This window comes from Homalodisca vitripennis, chromosome 7, assembly GCF_021130785.1.
Source record: "Homalodisca vitripennis isolate AUS2020 chromosome 7, UT_GWSS_2.1, whole genome shotgun sequence".
NCBI lineage: Eukaryota > Metazoa > Arthropoda > Insecta > Hemiptera > Cicadellidae > Homalodisca > Homalodisca vitripennis.
The window spans coordinates 7,345,751-7,365,594 of NC_060213.1; the positions used below are offsets into that span (position 1 = coordinate 7,345,751).

The 19,844-nt window shown below is 34.4% G+C and overlaps 1 protein-coding gene across 1 annotated transcript in view; it reads right to left on the reverse strand.

The window, feature by feature from the left end:
- Nucleotides 1–12,865: 12,865 nt before the first annotated feature.
- Nucleotides 12,866–19,844, reverse strand: part of LOC124366920 (tyrosine-protein kinase CSK-like) — a 102,081-nt gene continuing 95,102 nt past the window's right edge. Inside the window, 5 exon segments of the mRNA XM_046823523.1 lie at nucleotides 12,866–13,180; nucleotides 16,113–16,205; nucleotides 17,701–17,787; nucleotides 19,641–19,685; nucleotides 19,687–19,837. Coding sequence (XP_046679479.1) covers nucleotides 13,097–13,180; nucleotides 16,113–16,205; nucleotides 17,701–17,787; nucleotides 19,641–19,685; nucleotides 19,687–19,837 — 460 coding nt within the window. The 3' untranslated portion in view covers nucleotides 12,866–13,096.

Consider the following 19,844-nt stretch of genomic DNA (forward strand, 5'->3'; position numbering starts at 1 on the left):
GTACATTAGTTCGGCCATTTTAGATCCTAATGTACCAGTGACACACTCCACTCTCAGTAATCACGTCGTTCCCATAAACTTCACAGAGTTGGCGATAGATCTCAATTGGTTTATTGTGCTTAGCTGACAAAAACCATTTTACCGATAACACTTCACAACTTAGGAATTTTCAATTCCGCCACGCATTTAAACTGCTATTGTAAAACAACATAGAGTGACAGTAACCTCTCACTAGCACAGCTGGATATCCTCTGAATGGAGAAACACCCTAATATCACCATGATAATTCCGCCCCTAGTGGCTACAGAGCGAAACATATTCTATTTTCTGGATAGTCTTTGTATTACTCAGTCTCAGCTCCAGGTCCAAGTTATCACTGTTTACAGGTTCCTGTACAGAGTATTTTAGAATATTTTACCCCTATGTGGCAGATGCCACAAGGGTATTTAGAAGTTATGATATTTATATTGGTCAGCATGTTCAAAAATTCAAAATCTCTATTGGCAATAAGATTAAAATTTCTTTTGAATATTTGACTGAGTTCACTAGGCCTATTTGTATCAAAATAAGAAAGGTAAGCTTTATAAACATTATAATAAATATGAGAAGATTGAGTCGGTTGCCTTCAGTTTCCGTAGTCCTATCATTACTATACACTGTTACATGTCTGGTTGTGTTCTTAGATCTGTAGGCTCTGATAGATGTTAATCTTAGATTGACTCAGATGAGTTTAATAATAAATAGTAGTCTGTGATTTCAGAGATTTGATAGTCTTCTCTGGTTGTATAATACAATTGATTGTCAGAGCAAATAGAATAGTTTTTTGGTCTGTTTTTGGGCAGACTTTGACAAGCTATCTCTGTTAAAAATTAAATAATGGGCTGACTGCATAAATTGTCAATACTGCTGATAAGTGGTGTGAAATTTCATCAAAATTTTACAAATTTATTATATAACAAAGAGATTATATAACTAAGTCAGATTTTGGTGGGATAATCAAGAGCCATGTCAATATAATAAGCAGTACAGCAGCTGGATGTATTGCTGAAGGTCAGTTCAAGGTTGCAGTGGCACTGTGGAAGTATCTGATGACAGTCAGCTGTGTGGTGAAATGCTTATGAGCGTGATTTAAAGTTTGTGTGTTTTTATGTATAGTTAATGAGGTCACACAGTGTGTCCCTCTTTTCTAATTTGAATAATTCCAATCTTGAGGTGTGCAGTGTTGCATCTTTTAATTTACAAGACTTACAGTAGTTATTTAATGCTGGTATTAGTAGTTATCTTCATTCTTGTCATTTTACCACTCAAAAACGAAACTTTTCACTGAGGTAACTATTCTGGATGTGTGGGCCAGCAGCCATTTTGAAATTGATGAGGATGAGGATGAACCAAATGATGTCACTACACAACAAAGAACTCTAGCGATAAATGTTGCACGCAACAGGAAGGTGGAAGATTTAAGGTTTTTTGGCACCAGAAGGAAGAGGGTAGCTTTTAATCCTCAAAAAGTAGTGTTGTATTTTTTTAACATAGCTAACAATTCAGCTGATGTCTTATCCTTTCAAATCGTCCATTATCAATGACAAACTTTATAAAACCATTATTTTTGTTTATTTTTTACTAAGGCAACTTTATTGTTGAATAATATATTTTTTTAATTTTATTACTTTTTAGATAGATTTTCTTTAAATATTGAATATATTTATTATATTCAAAAGTAAAAGTCTCAATTTCCATGTTTTTAATTGAATCAGATTAGAAATGTCATGTTGTATCATCCGCTTACTGAATTTATCTTCCACTGTTTATGATTTATTTTGATAATTTATACATAATAATAATAGGTTAAGGCAGGGGCGTACCCAGTGAAAGGTGGGGGTGCCAAGGCTGTTTCCCCCCTGGAAGCAATATTATAATTAATTTTGTTGCTGGAATGTATTACAATTCCTGAAAATACTATTTTATTAATACCAAAAATACTTACACTATTGAAAATTTTGAAATAAGGATAATTTATCATTATTTTACTATCCATAAAAATTATCGTACAATCCTACACAATTATTTTCTATAAAAAATAGAAAATTGATAATACACAAATAGAATAATCATAATCGTACATCTAGCAGCACTGATCTAGAGCCACCTAGCAACTGCTAGAAGAACCTATGTCAGCCAGTTAGTAGGTTTCAAGAGAGGGAGAAGTCTCTAGCGGGCTCTACAGGCCAAGAGTCTACAGGCAGCAGCCAATGAGAGAAAAGAGAATCTTCTAGAAGGGTCTTCGCCCTCCCATTTGATCTACTGAGTTCTGTGTCACTATGTAAAATAAGCCGCCCATCACTAGCTAGTTGATCAGTATTTTAGTTTAACTGTTGATGATTATTAATTATTTTTTAAACAGTCAATTGTTCAAATTTATTCCAGTCATATTTTGTTAGTTTACCTTCTTATTTATGTTTGAAAGACTGAGGCTCCGTATATATGGATATATGAAACTGGTTCCAAAAAGCTATGTTACATAATTTCTGAATTTTTGTTGAAATTAAAGCTGCTGTATTTTATGCTAAAATGTTATTTCATTTGTATGAATATTAATATATAATGAATATGAATGATTAATATCTAGAAATTAAGTAGGAATCGGGATAATAAGTTTTATATTAATAAATCACATAATTTTCTTTTAGCTTCCGGGGGTGTTAGTTAAGAACGGTCTGTAATTTTTTTTATAGTATGTCAATTTCTATTATTTTTAGGCAGAAAACCCCTTAAAGAGAAAAGAATCAAGATGACAGTAGTGGAAGTGGATGTAGTGATGGTGATGAAGATGGAATTAAACTGACTGGATGCCAGCATTTGAAAAGAAAATTTAACTGCTGCTGGTTAGATCAATATACTCCTTAGTTTGTGGACTTAAGTTATTTGAAAGGTGCTCTATGTTTGCACTGTGTTCCTTTTTCATCCTCGTATTATTATTCTTAGCAAATAACTCCTGGATAAAAGGCTAACATAGATCCCACATATTGAGAAAGTATTATCCAAAGTGACAAAGGCTCAGGGCTTGTAAAAGACTCTTTGGACTGAAATGGGGACTGAAACCCAAAATGACTTATTGGATCCATGAGGTCATAATAAAACCAATGGTCACATATACCAATATGCTACAGAGTCTTCAAATATTAAGCAGGGGGAATGAATAGGGACAATGAACTCCTGTCCAACTCTGGCACTTAAAGTGTTTCTGGGATACACTCCTCTGGGGCAGGAGGTGAAGAAGGCAGCCACATTAAGTGCAATGAAGCTTCTGGAAAATAAAGGGATCAAGTCTACCTCCTCAGAAAGGCACAAGAAAGTAAGTTAGGAATTTCCTGGGGCTGAAGTGATAACCAACGTACCAGAAAGTATGGTTAAGAAATACTTCCTTGAAAAACCATACCTAGTCTCTATTAACGATAGGGAAAAATGGAGTAATAAGGAGGCCTATTATACCAAAGAAGTCCGGAAGTTTTACATAGATGGATCATGCCTTAACTCATAGGGCAAGATTTGGTATATACGGATCAGGAGTTAACTTAGCAGTGCCCCTGGGAAAACACGCTAAGGTCTTACAAGCAGAATTCGTGGCAATAGAATTATGCACTAGAAGACTCAAAGAGGCTAAAAGGAGCAGAATACTTAATCATCTCTGATAGTTAGGCTGCACTAAAGGCACTTGACGCAGGTATGTTTGACTTTAAAGCAGTAAGGGAATGTAACAATGTTCTAGTGGAACTGCAAAGAAGAACAGAATTACATTCAGTTGGGTGCCGGGCCATGAGGGCATTCAAGGAAACAAAAAAGCAGATACCCTCGCCAAATTAGATACAGAATCCCTTAAGGTAGGGCCTGAGCCAGGCTGTGGAGTGGTTTTCTTATACAGAAAAGCTCTAGTAAATGATTTGGAAAAGAGGATAAGATTCTTAAACTTGAGTAGGGCCTCAGGACTACGACAATCTAAAATGTCTACCTTTCCTTATGCTAAAGGGTGGGCAGCACTTCTAGAACAAAGTAAGAAGGATATAACATTGATATTAGGGATGTTGACAGGACATGGCCCCTTAAAAAACATGTGATGAAACTGGGCCTTAGTCAAACTGATAAATGCAGATTCTGCGGAGGAGCAGAAGAATCGGTGGAACACATTCGGCTAAACTGTCCTGCCATATCTAAAAGTAGGAAAAAACCTAAGGGCATATCTTCTCAATCTCAAGGACATCAGAGAATAGGAACTCTCAGATTTGATTGGCTTCTGTAAAAGTGTCAGATTCTGAGGGTACAAACATAAGTAAGGGAGGCGCAAAGGTCCTTATAGGACTACATGTGGAGGCAACCGTCTCTTTCCCTCAAGGATTAAAAAAATAATTGTAATAACGTAGTTAATAAAGCACTGTTATAATTATACATCATTTTCTTAAAATTTTGGTTTCATTCATCTAAAACGTTACAACCTAAACAACTATGGCTTGCCCCCTCCCTCAGTTTTGATCCTGGTTATGCCCTTGAATTAAGGACTAAACATTCTTCTCTGTGGAACCCCATATATAATGGAAAATACACTAGAATAAAAATTATAATAACTTCTATTACATTTTTCAGTATTTTGCCAACAAGATTTGATTTTAACATACAACATTTATAGCGTAGCAAAGTAACCTTATAGTAGGCCTAATTAAAGTTAGAAGTCAAGCATCTGAGCAAAGCTATACTAAAATCTATTTTATAACATTTTTAACTATGATTGTTGTGTGTTGATACTTACATTTACACAGTATCCTATCATAAAGTAAAGTTAAAATGCATCCGTTGTAATTTATATCTGATGGTAAACAATCTTATCCATCGAGTGGTAACTTCCGTTACTGTAAGAACTTAATGTAATCAGCTGTTAAGATTTTGAAGAAGAGCACTTCAAATATTATTATCTTTCATCATGAAAAATACAGTTTGATGTATATTATTATGGTAGTTGGTGGCATAATAAAATTAAAGGGTGATGAATAATTCCAAAAGGCTGCTTATATTCCAAAAACTGTTCCAGAATAAGCTTTTAAAATAACATACAGTAGTTTTTAGGAAGGTTCAGCACAAGAGACATAATAATAAATTTAACATAATTTAAAAAATCGAATAGTCACAGTAATCTATCTGTAAGCCACAAGTGAAACAAGTGGTTGCTTATGCTGTTGGCTACAATATACCAGTGGCGTAGCTATGAGTTGGCTTTGGGGTGGCTGAATCTCGTTGAAGAGCACACAACACCAGGGTGGTATAGAATAAATATAAATTTGAATGTATTAAATGAGCTTAATTCAAATTTAAACATTTAACTACTGTATTTCAAACAAGTTGGATGGTTGTTATACAAATATTTTCCTACTTTTAGGGGTTTTTTATCCCCTTATCCCTCCTCTTAGTTACACCACTTCAATACACACACCACTGACTGGAGGGATAACACTCTATTGTTAGGTGGGGTTGGTATGACTGGCGGGAAGGATAGAATAAAAATAGAAACACTTCTTTATTGAGGCAAAATTAGGACTGTATGGTCCTTTTTACATTTAACCTCTTAAACAAAATTAATCTTAATAGTACAAAATAAGGCTTATTAACTAAAACTTACTAACACAATATTACATTCACTCTTCCATTCTCGCAGTCACGATTCAAAGAGTAGCCCCGCCGCCCGCCACGATCATCCGGTCCAGGTATCTTCGTCTCAGCTTCGCTACAAATCGTTCCTGGCTCTCAATTTGTTTGACAGAATCTGGTAACGCCATAATCCACAGGCGGCGGTAACGGTAAAGGATCAGTTATAGCTTGTGGTTCTGTGTATTAGGATTCTGAGACTTGGTGCACCAGACCGAGTTTATCTTGCACCACTCCCTGCCAAAAACTAAAAGTTTTCAGATAACTATTATTTTGAATCCGTATTAATAATAGAGTACAGCAATGGCAAAATGAGAATCGATCTTGAATCAGATAATTTTAGAATTGATGACAGAATAAAATATGGTGTTACATGATCCATTTGATGTAAATCAAACAGAAAGCGAATGCAGTCATTTTGTGTTCTTTGCAGTTTAGTGCTAAGGGCTGCGTCATGTCATTGATTACAGAGTTGCAGTAGTTAAAGTAGGGAAACACGAGTGATTTGATCAACAGAAGTTTAATGTGAAATGGTAGAAGTCCTTGCATTTGTTTTCGTTTCAGGAAGGATAAAGAGCATAGAGGCAGTAAATATTAATGACTACGTTACTTGGATAAAGAAGAGAGATCTTGCTGTAGATTTTGATTTAGTAAACATGGAGTAGAAATGAACAGGCTGGGGACTGGTTTATTGGTTAAACCTAATTCACAAACTGTGTAAAAGTTTGAGAAGTTTTTAACTGCCACGCTGAAATCGTTCATGTATTACCGATTTCAAAAGTCTCTAAAAGACCTGAAAAGTAGATCTTTGGAGGTTATCAATCAAGTTGATAGTCTACACAGTAAACCAATCATTAAAAGTATACACAACTTAAAACCTATAATTAAGCCGTTATATTTTGTGGCCAACAAGAGTTTGCCCTGTTAAAGGAGGTTAAGAGAATTATGGAAATACTGGAACAGGGTTTTGTATGAACTGAGAAAAATTTAAATTAGGGGAATTGAGAAGTCAGAAATTCTTTATTGGCAATCTTGAAGATTACAAGTAGCGTAATTATTGATATTGTACATAGTTCTAAATTATAAAAGTTCATGTTGGTCTTGATGAAGTTGACTGTCTCCACAAGTAAAATTCTTCCATTGTATTGTAAGGTGGTTCTTTACAGAAGCCAGTTCCTTATTGCTGTCTTCATTTTCATGTGTATATCTTGATTTTTTTATTTCTTCTGGTAGATCATTAAAAAGTTTCTTCGCGGCATAGGTTGGTTTTTTCTCAAATACAGCTTTTCTATGAGGAGGTAGTGGGAAGTATTGACTACGTCTTATTTTATCCTCATAGAGATCACCATTTCGAGGAAGGTCTCAATAAGTAGTACAAGATTTTTTCCAGAATATATAGAGAAGTCATTGTCAGTATTATAAATTCCTTAAAAGTAGCTCGACAGCTTTCTCTATGCCCTAGCTTGCCCATTAAATATGAAATTTGCCCTGTATAAAGGAGGTTAGTGATGTGAAGGACTTGTTTCAGAAGTTAAACCTTGGAATATCTTAGATTTTTGATGACATCTTTTACAATCCCAACGAAGTTTACTTTTCAATGAATGGACTGTTTATTTAATAACTTTGACTGTTGTTGGAATCATTTCTGTCATTGTGGTATCTATATTGTAGCATCAACTGTACAATTAGTTGTCATTCAATATTAGGTGTTGACTATGTTGACAAAGAAGGTATTAAGGTGGTGTACATAATGTCAATAGAGGAGTTAGAGGAGGCTGTGATTTGGTGGTACGAAGAGTATCTTAAGGTCATGTGAAGCCAGCAGTTCATTTAATGTATCTCAGAACTGATTCTGAGATGAATCTTATTCTGAAATAAGAATTCATTTATTCAGTTGAGAATAACAAATTATACAGAACACGTATTCTTAAAGGCATATTTTTAAACATTACGCCAACTATTACAGTATTAAAATTAACAGTTACACACATTATACAGGCAGAGTCAAATATCAAAAGAACGATCCTTAGCCTAAGCTAAGTATTCATCACTAGATTAAAAACAATTTATTGTTAAAAACATCAATATAAAATTTAAAACTCTTCACAGTAAGAATTCGGCAGCGAACAACTACCAATTATTTAATTTGTACATTGCCTCTTGAGAACATAATTTCTGAGAGAAATTGCAGTAAAAAGAAAACATACTACTCCCCACAATTGCGTTAACTTTACAAACTGTGCAAAGTAAATACATTTTTTGATTAAAAATATCAGAGATTTGGTTCTTACAACTAACATTTAAAATATGTCATCGGCATAAAAGTAGCACTGTGTATTGTTATCATCCAGAATAAATGGCAATTCATTCATATATACGAGGGGGTACCCAAAAAAAACCGGAATTATTTTATAAAAATTATATATTATCAAATTTTTTACAATACGACCTTATCTCCTTCAAAATAATCTCCATTACAACTAATACACTTGTCCCAACGGTATTTCCATTGATCAAAACATTTTTTGTAGTCATCTTTAGAAATGGCTGCAAGCTCGAGCTTCGTTTTTTTTCTTAACCTCTTCAACGCTGTCAAATCGTTGACCTTTCAAGCCTCTTTTCATGTGTGGAAATAAAAAAAAAACGCATGGAGCGAGGTCAGGCGAGTAAGGTGCGTGGGGCAGCGGAACCATGCCGTTTTTGGCTAAAAACTGCCTAACTGAGATGGCTGTGTGTGCAGGTGCGTTGCCGTGGTGGAAGAACCAGTCTCCAGTCTGCCACAAATCAGGTCTTTTCTGGCGAACACTGTTGCGCAATCTTCTTAAAATCTCCAAATAAAATGTTTGGTTGACAGTCTGACCTGGAGGAACAAACTCAGAATGAACAATGCCTTTAGCATCAAAAAAGCAAATCAACATGGTTTTGATGTTTGATTTGACTTGCCGACATTTTTTTGGACGAGGTGAAGATGCGACTTCCATTGGCTTGACTGTTGCTTCGTTTCTGGGTCATAACCATAGCACCATGACTCATCACCATTTCCAGAAAATCGGGATCATTTTCGAGATGTTCTTTCAGAAGGCGGCAAGTTTCAACTCGATGTGCCTTTTGATGGTCAGTCAGAAGTCGAGGAACAAATTTGGCAGCAACCCTTTTCAGTCCTAAATCTCCTGTTAAAATTCGCTGAACCGAGCTCCAAGTTAACCCACTACTCTCTGATAGTTCCTCAATTGTCTGTCGACGGTCGGTGAGCACAAGTTCACAAATTTTCTCAACATTTTCGTCTGTTCGAGAGGTTGATGGACGTCCAGAACGAGGTTTGTCTTCAATCGACATGTCGCCATTTTTAAATCGAGCGAACCACTCGTAGGACGTAGACCTGAGTTTTCCCCATAGCATCATCTTTATAAGCTGTATTCAACATTAAAATAGTTTCTGCAGCATTTTTACCAAGTAAAAAACAAAATTTCACAGCTGCACGTTGTTCACTTAAACTTGCCATGACAAAAAACGAAACAAGAACAAAACAGGGTTAGCGAAAACAGTCACTACGAACGAACAGAATGCACTAGGACAACGGAACTGGGGTCACTGAGCTCGCAATGGGTTGCGCGACACACGCCTAGCGGCAGGATGTGTGCTACACGCTGCCGGCAATACAATTCCGGTTACTTTTGGGTACCCCCTCGTATGATAAAAAAATAGAGGTCCCAAAATGGACCCTTGAGGGACACTGTTTATAACATTATTAATACAGACAAAGAGCCGTTATAAAACACATTGAGTTCTATTACTAACATAAGATTGAATGAAAAACAAGGACAACTGATCAAAGCCAATGTGCTTCAGTTTTATCAACGAGTCATGGTGTACCGTGTCAAAGATCCTTGAGAGGTCAAAGAACTTAGACTCAACACAAAGTTTTTCTCTAAGATATCCATGCAAGTCTGGAGGAAAACCGTAATTGTATCACAAGGTATGCACCAATTCCTGAATCAAAATTACTTTACTGAAAGCAGTTCTTTGTCTTCTAAATAATGAACAATTTGTAATCCAATTAACCTCTCATTGACCTTCGACAAGACAGGCACAAGAGACATAGGTCTAAAACTACGGTAATCATCCTTATTACCTTTCTTATGGGTATCACTTTACTTATTTATAATTTATTAGGAAAATAGCCCACATCTAAACAAGAATCTATCACACAAAACTTTACATGTATAATAACTGCTCATCTTTAAAATCTTGGAGTTAAGGTAGAAAACACCCTGGCTATAGCAGCTACTTAATGAATTTATGGCTAAATATACATTTTCGACACTTGCATCTCAGTTACTTACTGGTAATCTATGTTGATGTCTCCAGTGACTATAATGTAGGAATTGTGTGTTTTGACTTCGGTCAATATTTTAATTTGATGGTCTGTAATAGCCACAAGTTTTCAACAGTATAACAAATGGATTCAACTGATGAGACTTTTCACACCTATGAATTACTATTTTAAATAATGAATTTCCTTAACTGAACAATACAACCAACAGTCCATTTCCCAATCCTTAAGCTCTATCCAATAAGGTCTATAGCCTACAGTCTATAGTCTCATTCAAGTCTGTGCTCTTTTTTAAGTGGCTGTTCATTTTAGAAAAAGATTTATTTAATTGAGAAGCACTGCCATGTTTTCCTGTAGCTTGAGAGTACTGTTCTGTGATGCTGTCCCATGCTTCCTTTATCCTTCTACACCTTTTGTTACTCTCGATTTGTCACAAATAAAAATGTATTCTAATATGTTAACAAACAATTTTGTGCCAAAGGGGTTTCTCTTTTTGGTCACCACTGTCACTCGATGACATGACTGTAACGTATAAACCTGAAGCTCAATTGTGTGAGACAACAACATTAGGCAAGATATGAGAGAAACGGTATGCAACTACTTACATTGTATTTTGTGTAGGTCTGGTTGTTGCAACTGGAACTGGATATGACATTGCGTTATATTTACACTGTGTCTACTTTGTAAGAACAAAACAAACAATATTGGGGACTTGAGCCTTTTTGAAAGGAAAATAAAATTAGCTGTAATCCCTACAGATTTTGACCTCATACAATGAATGCTGCTTAATGCTGCCGTTTAAGCAGATTGCAAGCTGCAGAAATGAGATTTTTAAGAGGGATAGAGAAGACTACAAGAAGAGATAGAATAAGGAATGAAATAACCAGAGAAAGATTGAAGGTAGTTTCACTGCAAGAGACAATGGAAAGAAGAAGAATACAGTGGATGGGGCATGTGAAGAGGATGGGAGATAATAGAATGCCTAGAATAGCACTGGAGAAGTTTGTTTACAGTCTTGTTCTTCAAAAGCAGCTTGCAGATGAAGTCGGTGTTGTTTCTCTTTTTCAAGTTGTTTTTCTGTTTCATAAACATTTTCTAGAAGAATTTCTATTTTTTTAAGGTATTTTTCTTCAGTTTCTTTAGTCTCCTCCAATTTTGCTTCTAGAGATGCTAAATTGGCCATGAGATTGGTCTTTTCCTTTTCAAGAATTCTTTTTTCTTTTAATAGTGCTGAAGGAGGAAAGAGGAAGAAGACCAAGAGGAAGACCGAGAGGAAGATGGGAGGACCAAGTGTGGAAAGACATAGAGAGAAGGGGACTACAGAAAATGCAGGTGGAGGAAGAGGAGACCTGGAATGACAGACAAAAGTGGAGGAGGCTGTGTACGACAACCCGTGATAACGGAAACGTCAGATGATGATGATGATGATGATGACAATGAATGCTCAAAGACTGGCTCTAGTGGTTTCATTAATTTTTTTTTAATATTTTACACTTTCAAACGTAATTATAAGTCTTCAAAGATGACACAACAAGAATTAACAATAGCCTTGAACTTTAAAGGAAACAATAAAATTCAAATACTGTAACAATAACTAATGAGTTCAAAGCATATACTCGAGATATTATCTCACTTCACTACAGTACTAACTCATATTGGATTTGGCAACTTGGAAAACCCAAAATTCCAAATCAACTCTTTCTTTTGCTAAAATAAAGTCACCGAATAGGCATGTTTTATTTGTAATGTCATGGCTATGGATTTAGTTTATCAACAAATATGAAAAGTGCATGTTTATTATAAACAGTATAATAACTAACAATTATTTTTCAGTATCAATTATTTGAGCATTTGGAAATTAGCCTCCAAATTTACATGAAAACTTAAGTTATGTAAGTAAATATTTTATTATGACTAGTAGAAATATTTATTTCATAAAAAACACCTTATTACTATTAATACAAAATATTTTTAAAACTTGTTTGTCTTTAAATATAGAGGGACACATTTTGAGATAGGAAGGGGCAGAGGATCTGGCTCTGAAGATAGCCCTTTGTTTGAACAACTTCATGACAGAAAAAAAGTTGTGTCAACAATTTGTTCTCCAATATACTTAGGTTTTTATAGACTGTGTACAATGAGTGACATTTGGGTTCATGTTTTTGTTTACACAGTATTGATTGGTTTCTACAGGACATTTCATTGTACACTTCACCACCATATTATCTCCATTTTAAGGTTGTGAGTCCATCCTCTTATTGTCCATATATGGCCTAATGATTTTAGTTGTCATTTGAAGATTTCATGTACCATGTTTAATTTTCTTGTATCATTTTAAGATTGAAACTTCACTCAATAGTCTAATAGTACTAATTTAACGCAATAGTAATAAATATATAAACTGACAAACAATTTTCATAATAATCAAATTAAGTGTATTACATTCAAGTCAATAATTTAATTTTGAACCAGCAAAGTGCTTATCTTTCGATATCAAAGTTAGGAATTTAATTTTTGAATTTCCCTTTGGCACAATGACTACATTACTACTGCTTTGAAACTTGATTAGTTGCCATTTTTGACTTGGTGATCCTTTGGATTAAACTTGTGGTTGTGGATATTTACTCAGAAAAAATAGGCTTTAAATCAAATCTTTTAAGGATTCTTTATGGCCATCATCAAATCATATGTTGAAAAAATGTATTCAACACAGTAGATGGAGCTAAACATAGTAAAAGTATGCAGTAGTTTTTCCGTATCTGTTCTAGAGACATAAAAGTAGTTTTATACTTTTTTCAACACCTTTATATAACATATACTGGTCACCAAATAAATACTCACATATTGTAGTACATATTTTATTCGTATTGTAAATCAGGAGAAGTTAGTGTTTAAATATTATACAGAAATATATGTTTTAATGTACAATAAATCTATAAAACAAAACAGTCAAATAGATAAAATTAAAACCAATTACAATTTGTACATAGTAACATTACATTACAATAATATAAAAGAGAATGTCTTGTTCACTTTATACATGGACGAAGTGAGATGCAGTAGTCGAGGTGGGAGTTAGACGGTTATAACCTTCAGTTGAGCCAGTTTAGCCTTAACTTCCTTAAACGTCGGCCGCTTCTCCGGCAGCAGATCCCAAGCCTGTAACACAATCATTGGTATATTGTCAAATTGAATTTTCACAGCAAAAATGATTATATTCATCAAACAAATTAAAGACGTATTGTCAGAAACATCCTTTTGCATATTAAGAAAAATGGAAAATGTAAACATGCTGTACAAATTTGCAATTAACACATTCACTGCTGGTGACGAGCATGCTCGTCATGTGAAAATGGCGTGCCGGGCGGTGGACGAGCGAGCTCAGCATACGGCAGCTCATATTGCCTCAGTGTGAGCTGAGCAGTTGCCCGGGAAGGCTGTAACACTCATAGCGAGGTGTGCCTATTTCGGTGAGCCAGTTGGTGCGATTCGTCGCCGGTTCGCCATTTTCGTTTGTTGTGTATGCTTTGCGATATTGTGTGAGTGGATTATAGTGTCTGTTGACTGTGTAAGTGTATGTACTCATAATGGAGGAAGACGATAATGTTATTGACGATAATTTTTCATCTGAAGACAATGAGTCGAGTTCGGACAGTTCTAGGGACGGTGAAGGTGGCGTCCCCCACCCCCAGTGGGCCACCCCACCCCACTATGTGTAATTGATGTACTATCTACGTGTCATTCATGTACTATATACATGTAATTCGCGAGTGTTTGTGCCGAAACCTAGTGCGCTGCGAGCACATACAACACAGGGACCAACACCCGGTGCGGATGACAAGCAGACTCTGCACGGACATGACATCACCCGTTCCGGCCAACAATGCTTCCGGGATACCTTGGACAACCCTTTCGGCTATCCTGACTCCGTTTTGGGTAAGTAAAAAACAAAATAATTCCCGCATTTTCTGTCACCGGTAATTTTGTCATCCGCAGTGAATGTGTTAAAATAATGCTTAAATAAATTACAACATGAAGTCACAAAAAAGAAATATAAAGGAGAATAGCTCAGTATTGATTCAGATGTGCTCTTCAGTTTTTAAACATTTTGTTCATTTTAACTCCCTAATCATAGTAAGAGTTCATTAAAAATAATAGGCTATTTTTAAGGGATTTATAAAGTTACAGGAAAATGGGCATATTATAAAAACTAAAAGTCATACTCCAACCTTTTATTATTTAAAATTAAATTAGTTTCCGTAATATTTTTCGTTGGAAATAAATATATTTTTTTAGTAAAAAATTATTTTTAGGAAAATTTTTTTAGTATTTGTTTTTAACTTGAAATTATTGAGAAAAACACTGAAACGGCCTAATCATGATGGAAAAAATATTGAAACATAAACCTATTTTTTCTTTTGTAGAAAACTGAGATTTTTTATATTACTACACCACGTACACAGTATATGTACTATAATGTTTATTTATTTAACACATCTGTTTTTTAATGCTGGACAGCTATCATTTATAAGAAGACACAGTATGTGCATATTAATGCATGAACATAGATGGAAAAAATTAACTTCGAGTTAAAACATTATTTTTACAAACCCACAACATTTCATTATTTTAGTAATCTACATACAGTTTACAAAATATGTTATGGAATAAATTTAACCACTTATTGCGTTGCTTTTGATATATTAAAACTTAGTTTCCAAATATAAATTTTTAAATTAAAAAAACAAAGAACCAGTATAGTTTAAAATAATTTTACTAGATACCATCTATTTGGACATTTTTATTACTATCGTAACGGTATTTTTTTTAACGAAATCCATCAACTACTATACATCCATCAACTACGACATGAGAGAGCACAACTACTTTAAAAGTATGTTTGCACAAGCGGGGAGGAACAAACCACTATTGTCAGTTGAGAGGTATCAGCTGTTTTGATATGTTTGTTGCTTCTGCTTGTGACCTCATACACCTAAAAACACGCGTGTGCATGTGCCCATGTGCAGTAGCTGAATAAAATATTTTCTATTCATTTCTCTATGAGCCAAGACATAGGGATAAACTAGAGTTACCAAAATGTACACTTTCAAAAACGATGAGTTACCACAAGTATTTAGGCGTAAAGTTATTTATAATAAGTTACCATAGGTTTTAACAGAAGGAAAATTTGCTGATGTGTTTTATGATTGGTTATTAAGAAACCCTTTTATAGGGTGGATGAATATTTTAAATGTTCAACTTTTTGACATCGTAATTTATATTATCTTATGTCACATAGTCGTTTGACGGAATTATACCCATATTTTTAATTGTTTCACTGACGATGCCATTACAATATACGGGGTGTAGAAAAAGAATCCTGCACTAGCTTGGTAACTCCCGAACAATTACAGGTAAAGCGATAAAACTTGGTACGTCATTACTGCACCTAAAAGTCTACTTTTTAAAGTAACTACCAGTTTTTTCATGTCAAACAGATGGCCCGCAGGGTGTCAGAGGAAAATCTTAAATGAAAGCATAGGTCGAGTAGTACATCAAATTAAAGGTCTTTATTAGTAGAGTACAATGCCGCAAATCCGACCTCAAAGGGTTCACTCTTTAAAAAATTACGCTGGTTAAGGTTTGAAATATTTACAATATATGTCCTGTTCTAAATGATGTTTTAATATTCTTGTCTAAGTTCAGATTGTGAAAGTTAAATTTAGTAAATGGATACCGGACTTAAGACATAGGTTTAAGGTGGTAGACACCCAATGGAGAAAGATCTACAAGGAGTTTTCACCGCAAACTTAGCTCAAGATTTGCATCATTATAAAGGGGTTGTTTAGCAGAGATGAATGCTAAAGGGAAACACCTGGTATCAGTTATTATAATATAAAATTATTAATTTTACGTTTAGCTTTGGACTTCAATTAATGTACATCTTGAGCTATGCTTACGTTAGAATTTTTTGCCGAACTTTGTTTGACACCCTGTATGTATATTGTTGAAGGAAATGATTAGATTTTAAAAAGGGAAAAAAAGATTCTCTCCTTATTTAAATCAAATAAAAAATGAGATTCCACTGTACCTGTCTCATAATCTCGTACACCTCAGGTGGACAACCCTCGGGAGCCTCCATCTTGTAGCCTTTCTCGACATGCTTCACTACGTCTGCTAAGGGCTGCAAAAATAAACATTATTGGCTTTTTTCATGAGAAACCGTTACTTTAAAGGTTACACACATATTTTGCTAGTGCAATTTAATAAGTGAATGACTGGCACAGGTCTCACCTAAATATTTCACCTAAGACATTCTACACATGCAATGGTTTCGCTTTGAGATTTTTTTTATCGTTATTTACTTTTACACACTTAACTACAACTTTTGAAGTCTGAACAATGAAGAAGACAATGAGTTTCAACTCTCCAAAAAGTTTTGTTAGTTGTTACTGTTATTATAGCAAATGTCAGCGTTCCCTTCATCCTCCCATATTAACTAGTACTGGCTCAGTTAATATGAAATGTTCATAATATTTCAGAGAACATATTTAAAATCGAATAGTGAAATTAACTGTAACCAATAATCAATCAAATAATAGAGAACCTTTAATTTTTACAATTTTCATTGTGTAGTACAAATATTTGAAACATTAAAATAAGAGCATTATTATTCTTCACATCTTTAAATTGATCAAATAACCCAGTTCTCAGTGCGTATCACCTTCCTGTTTGGTTTCTTTATCAACTAGATGATAGATTTTTTTGTGGTGTGGAACAATGACTCATACAGTATTTCCTGACACAATCTTCTGACAATTCATGAATGAATGAAATATATTTTGAAACATTATAATTAAAAAGAACAAAAATAATTAAATACTTTAAACATTTTTTCCATACCGACACTTTCCCTCTCTTAACTACAAAAAGTAGACTGAAATATTAAAAATATCAATATCATACTTTTAAAACTGAAACAAGCATTTTAAATAGAAGTTATGTAGAGCTTATTCAATGTCATACCAATATACTGTCTTTATTCTTGTTTAATGTTAAAACCAGCTTTTTATTCCACATCATTGTTTAAAGGAATATTTTTATCAGGCTAAGACTATTTTGCTATACAAACACTGTTCAAAGAACTATTATTTGAAATTTTTATATTATAAGTGGATTTTTTAAAGAGTAATTTGCTATAACAGTAAGGAGCTAACAAAATCTCTTAACATAGAAATATATAACCTGGAAAGTTTATTACAAATCTAGCCTAGGTGAGAGTGTAACTATAACTAAATCTACAAATCTAATCCTAATATTTTACACATTTAGAACCTTTTCACTAAGTTTATTTACTGAAAAAGTTACAGGGAAATAACAAACCATCAATTTAAAACCATTTAGGTGTACTTTTGTTTCTATGAGTAAAGTACTGAACCCTTAATTTCAAAAGAGTTAAGTTGCCAGTTTATACCAGTGATGTATAAGGCAAGCTATAAAAACAAAATCATTTATTGTAACTACAAACAAGAATGGTTCGAGTACGGATCCTTGTGGAAAACTACAAATCATCTCCATACTTTAAACTTGTTTCCATCTTGATTTTACACATACATCTTTAATAACCTTGATCTGGAATCAAGTTAAAACTAATTATAGACTCCAACTTTGATACTCACTATCCTTGGATAAGGCACTCGTCCGAAGGAGTAAATCTCCCACAGAAGGATCCCGAAGCTCCACATGTCAGACTTGTTTGAGAATTTCTGTAACACACCAAAAATACTGTCAATATAAACATCACAATAAATATTAATCATAGATATACATTTTGGAAGATAAAGAAAAAAATAGAGAGAAATTCGTGACTATGATTCGTACAATCATTCATTCACATTCATCTTATTGACATAAACTGATTGGTCAGAAAATTTGTCAATCGATGTGTAGAAAATATGCTACATGCATTTTAAACATTCTGAAATGTTTATCCTAATGTATAATTCATATTTCAGTGGGTTTTATACCACTGTCAGTCATATTGCTGCACATATTCTGTAGAACTGTTTCAGTTTGACAACAACTATGTTCAGGTAGCCAAGTTCTGAAAATTGGATCTAGTGTTTTGACTTTTTAAGTAAAGTTGATAACCACCAGCCTCAACATAGTTTGTCAAACTGTACCTAATTTATACAACAATGTGAATGAAATTGATGAAAAAGTCAGATATTATACATTGAAATCAAAGCTATAAAAAGTATAAACTTCAGAAAACAATTATGAGTATTTGAGGGTTTTTAAACACTGGATAGTAAACAGATCATATTATTTCTGTAATTAAGTTTGTAATTTAATAGAAACCTTTTGGATTGTATTATTTTTTCATAAGATTTTTCTTTAAGACTGTACGGTGAAGAAAGTTAAAAATGTATGTATAAAACATGTAGGAGTGTCCCAAAACAAAGTATTTTTTACATCATGAGGGCTCCTTGTGTATGGAAGAAGAGGGTTCTGAAGGCTAAATAAATATTAGGAAAATCACATTTGTGACACATTTTCAACTATTATTTTGTAACATATTGTAACAAATTTTACTTTTATGAGTCAGTATCTTTGTAAACTATTTTGCAGCCATAATTCCAGCTAATGAAAAAGTTGGTGCTTTTTTCTATAAAAAAAATACTTTCGAGTCGCGTTTACACTACTTCCCACTTTAAAGTGATTTCCGCGTTGCAAACCTTTTTTGCCGACTTTCATTGGCGATTTAAAAAAAGGCTTCAAAACCACTGTAACTTTTGGTGATTGCGCACTGATTTTATGAGAGCTGGCAACTAAAAATTAGGTTTCCGATAGAAGTTGCTTAAGATCAAAGACGACTGCCAACTTCGGTTGGCAGTGTGAGTTACAGTGCTCTGTGAATATATGCAACTAATCCTGCCAATCCTTTCCACGTGATCATGCCACCCCTCTACTCTGATCACCTTATAGTGTACGTCTTGTTGAATTTTCTTGTGATCATACGTGTTCTCTACTTACTAGATGTTTGAAGGAAGTATTTTATACTACCATCGCACCTCAATTCTTCCGTAAGAAGACCTTTACCTATCATCTATCTGTTAAGAGATTACTACCACTATACTTTGCTCTTAACCAAAATGCAGGTTTCACCCAGTACCTTCTCAGTCTTCTAAGATTAGCCAAAACAAGACATGCTGATGCAGCAAGTACAAGGTCCAACGCACTCGAAATTTTTTACACTGGATGTGTCACCTGGCTTGTTCTGATTCAGTTGCAGACAAAAATAAAGCAAACAGTGTACTGTGTTGCAAATGCAAATTGCAAACTTCTACTAGCAACTAGTGTCGGCAACTCTAGTGCAAAACGCAGCTTTATGAGCTAACAATGAATGTTCTTAGAGCTATTACGCAATGAGTTCGATAACACTGTATAACATACACCAGTGATCATTTTGCCCTTTCTCAGTCAGGAAAGATAAATTGGTACTTATGAAATATAAGTACTGTGGATACTGTAAGATTGGAATCTAAATAATACTCTCTGTTGTTAAAGTATTACATATTGTGATTACAAATAAATAACGATTTAAATTCTGACTTACCCCTTGCTTGAGAGCTTCCGGGGCGGTCCACTTGATGGGTAGTTTTTCCGCAGTCCAGGTTGAAGTTCTCCTCTCGAGCGAGACCAAAGTCGGCAACTTTCGCCACTCCAGCCTCGGAGATTAGAACGTTTCTTGCAGCCAGATCTCTGTGGACCACCTTCCGCAGTTCCAGGTACTCCATCCCGCTACAGGTATCTCTGTGGG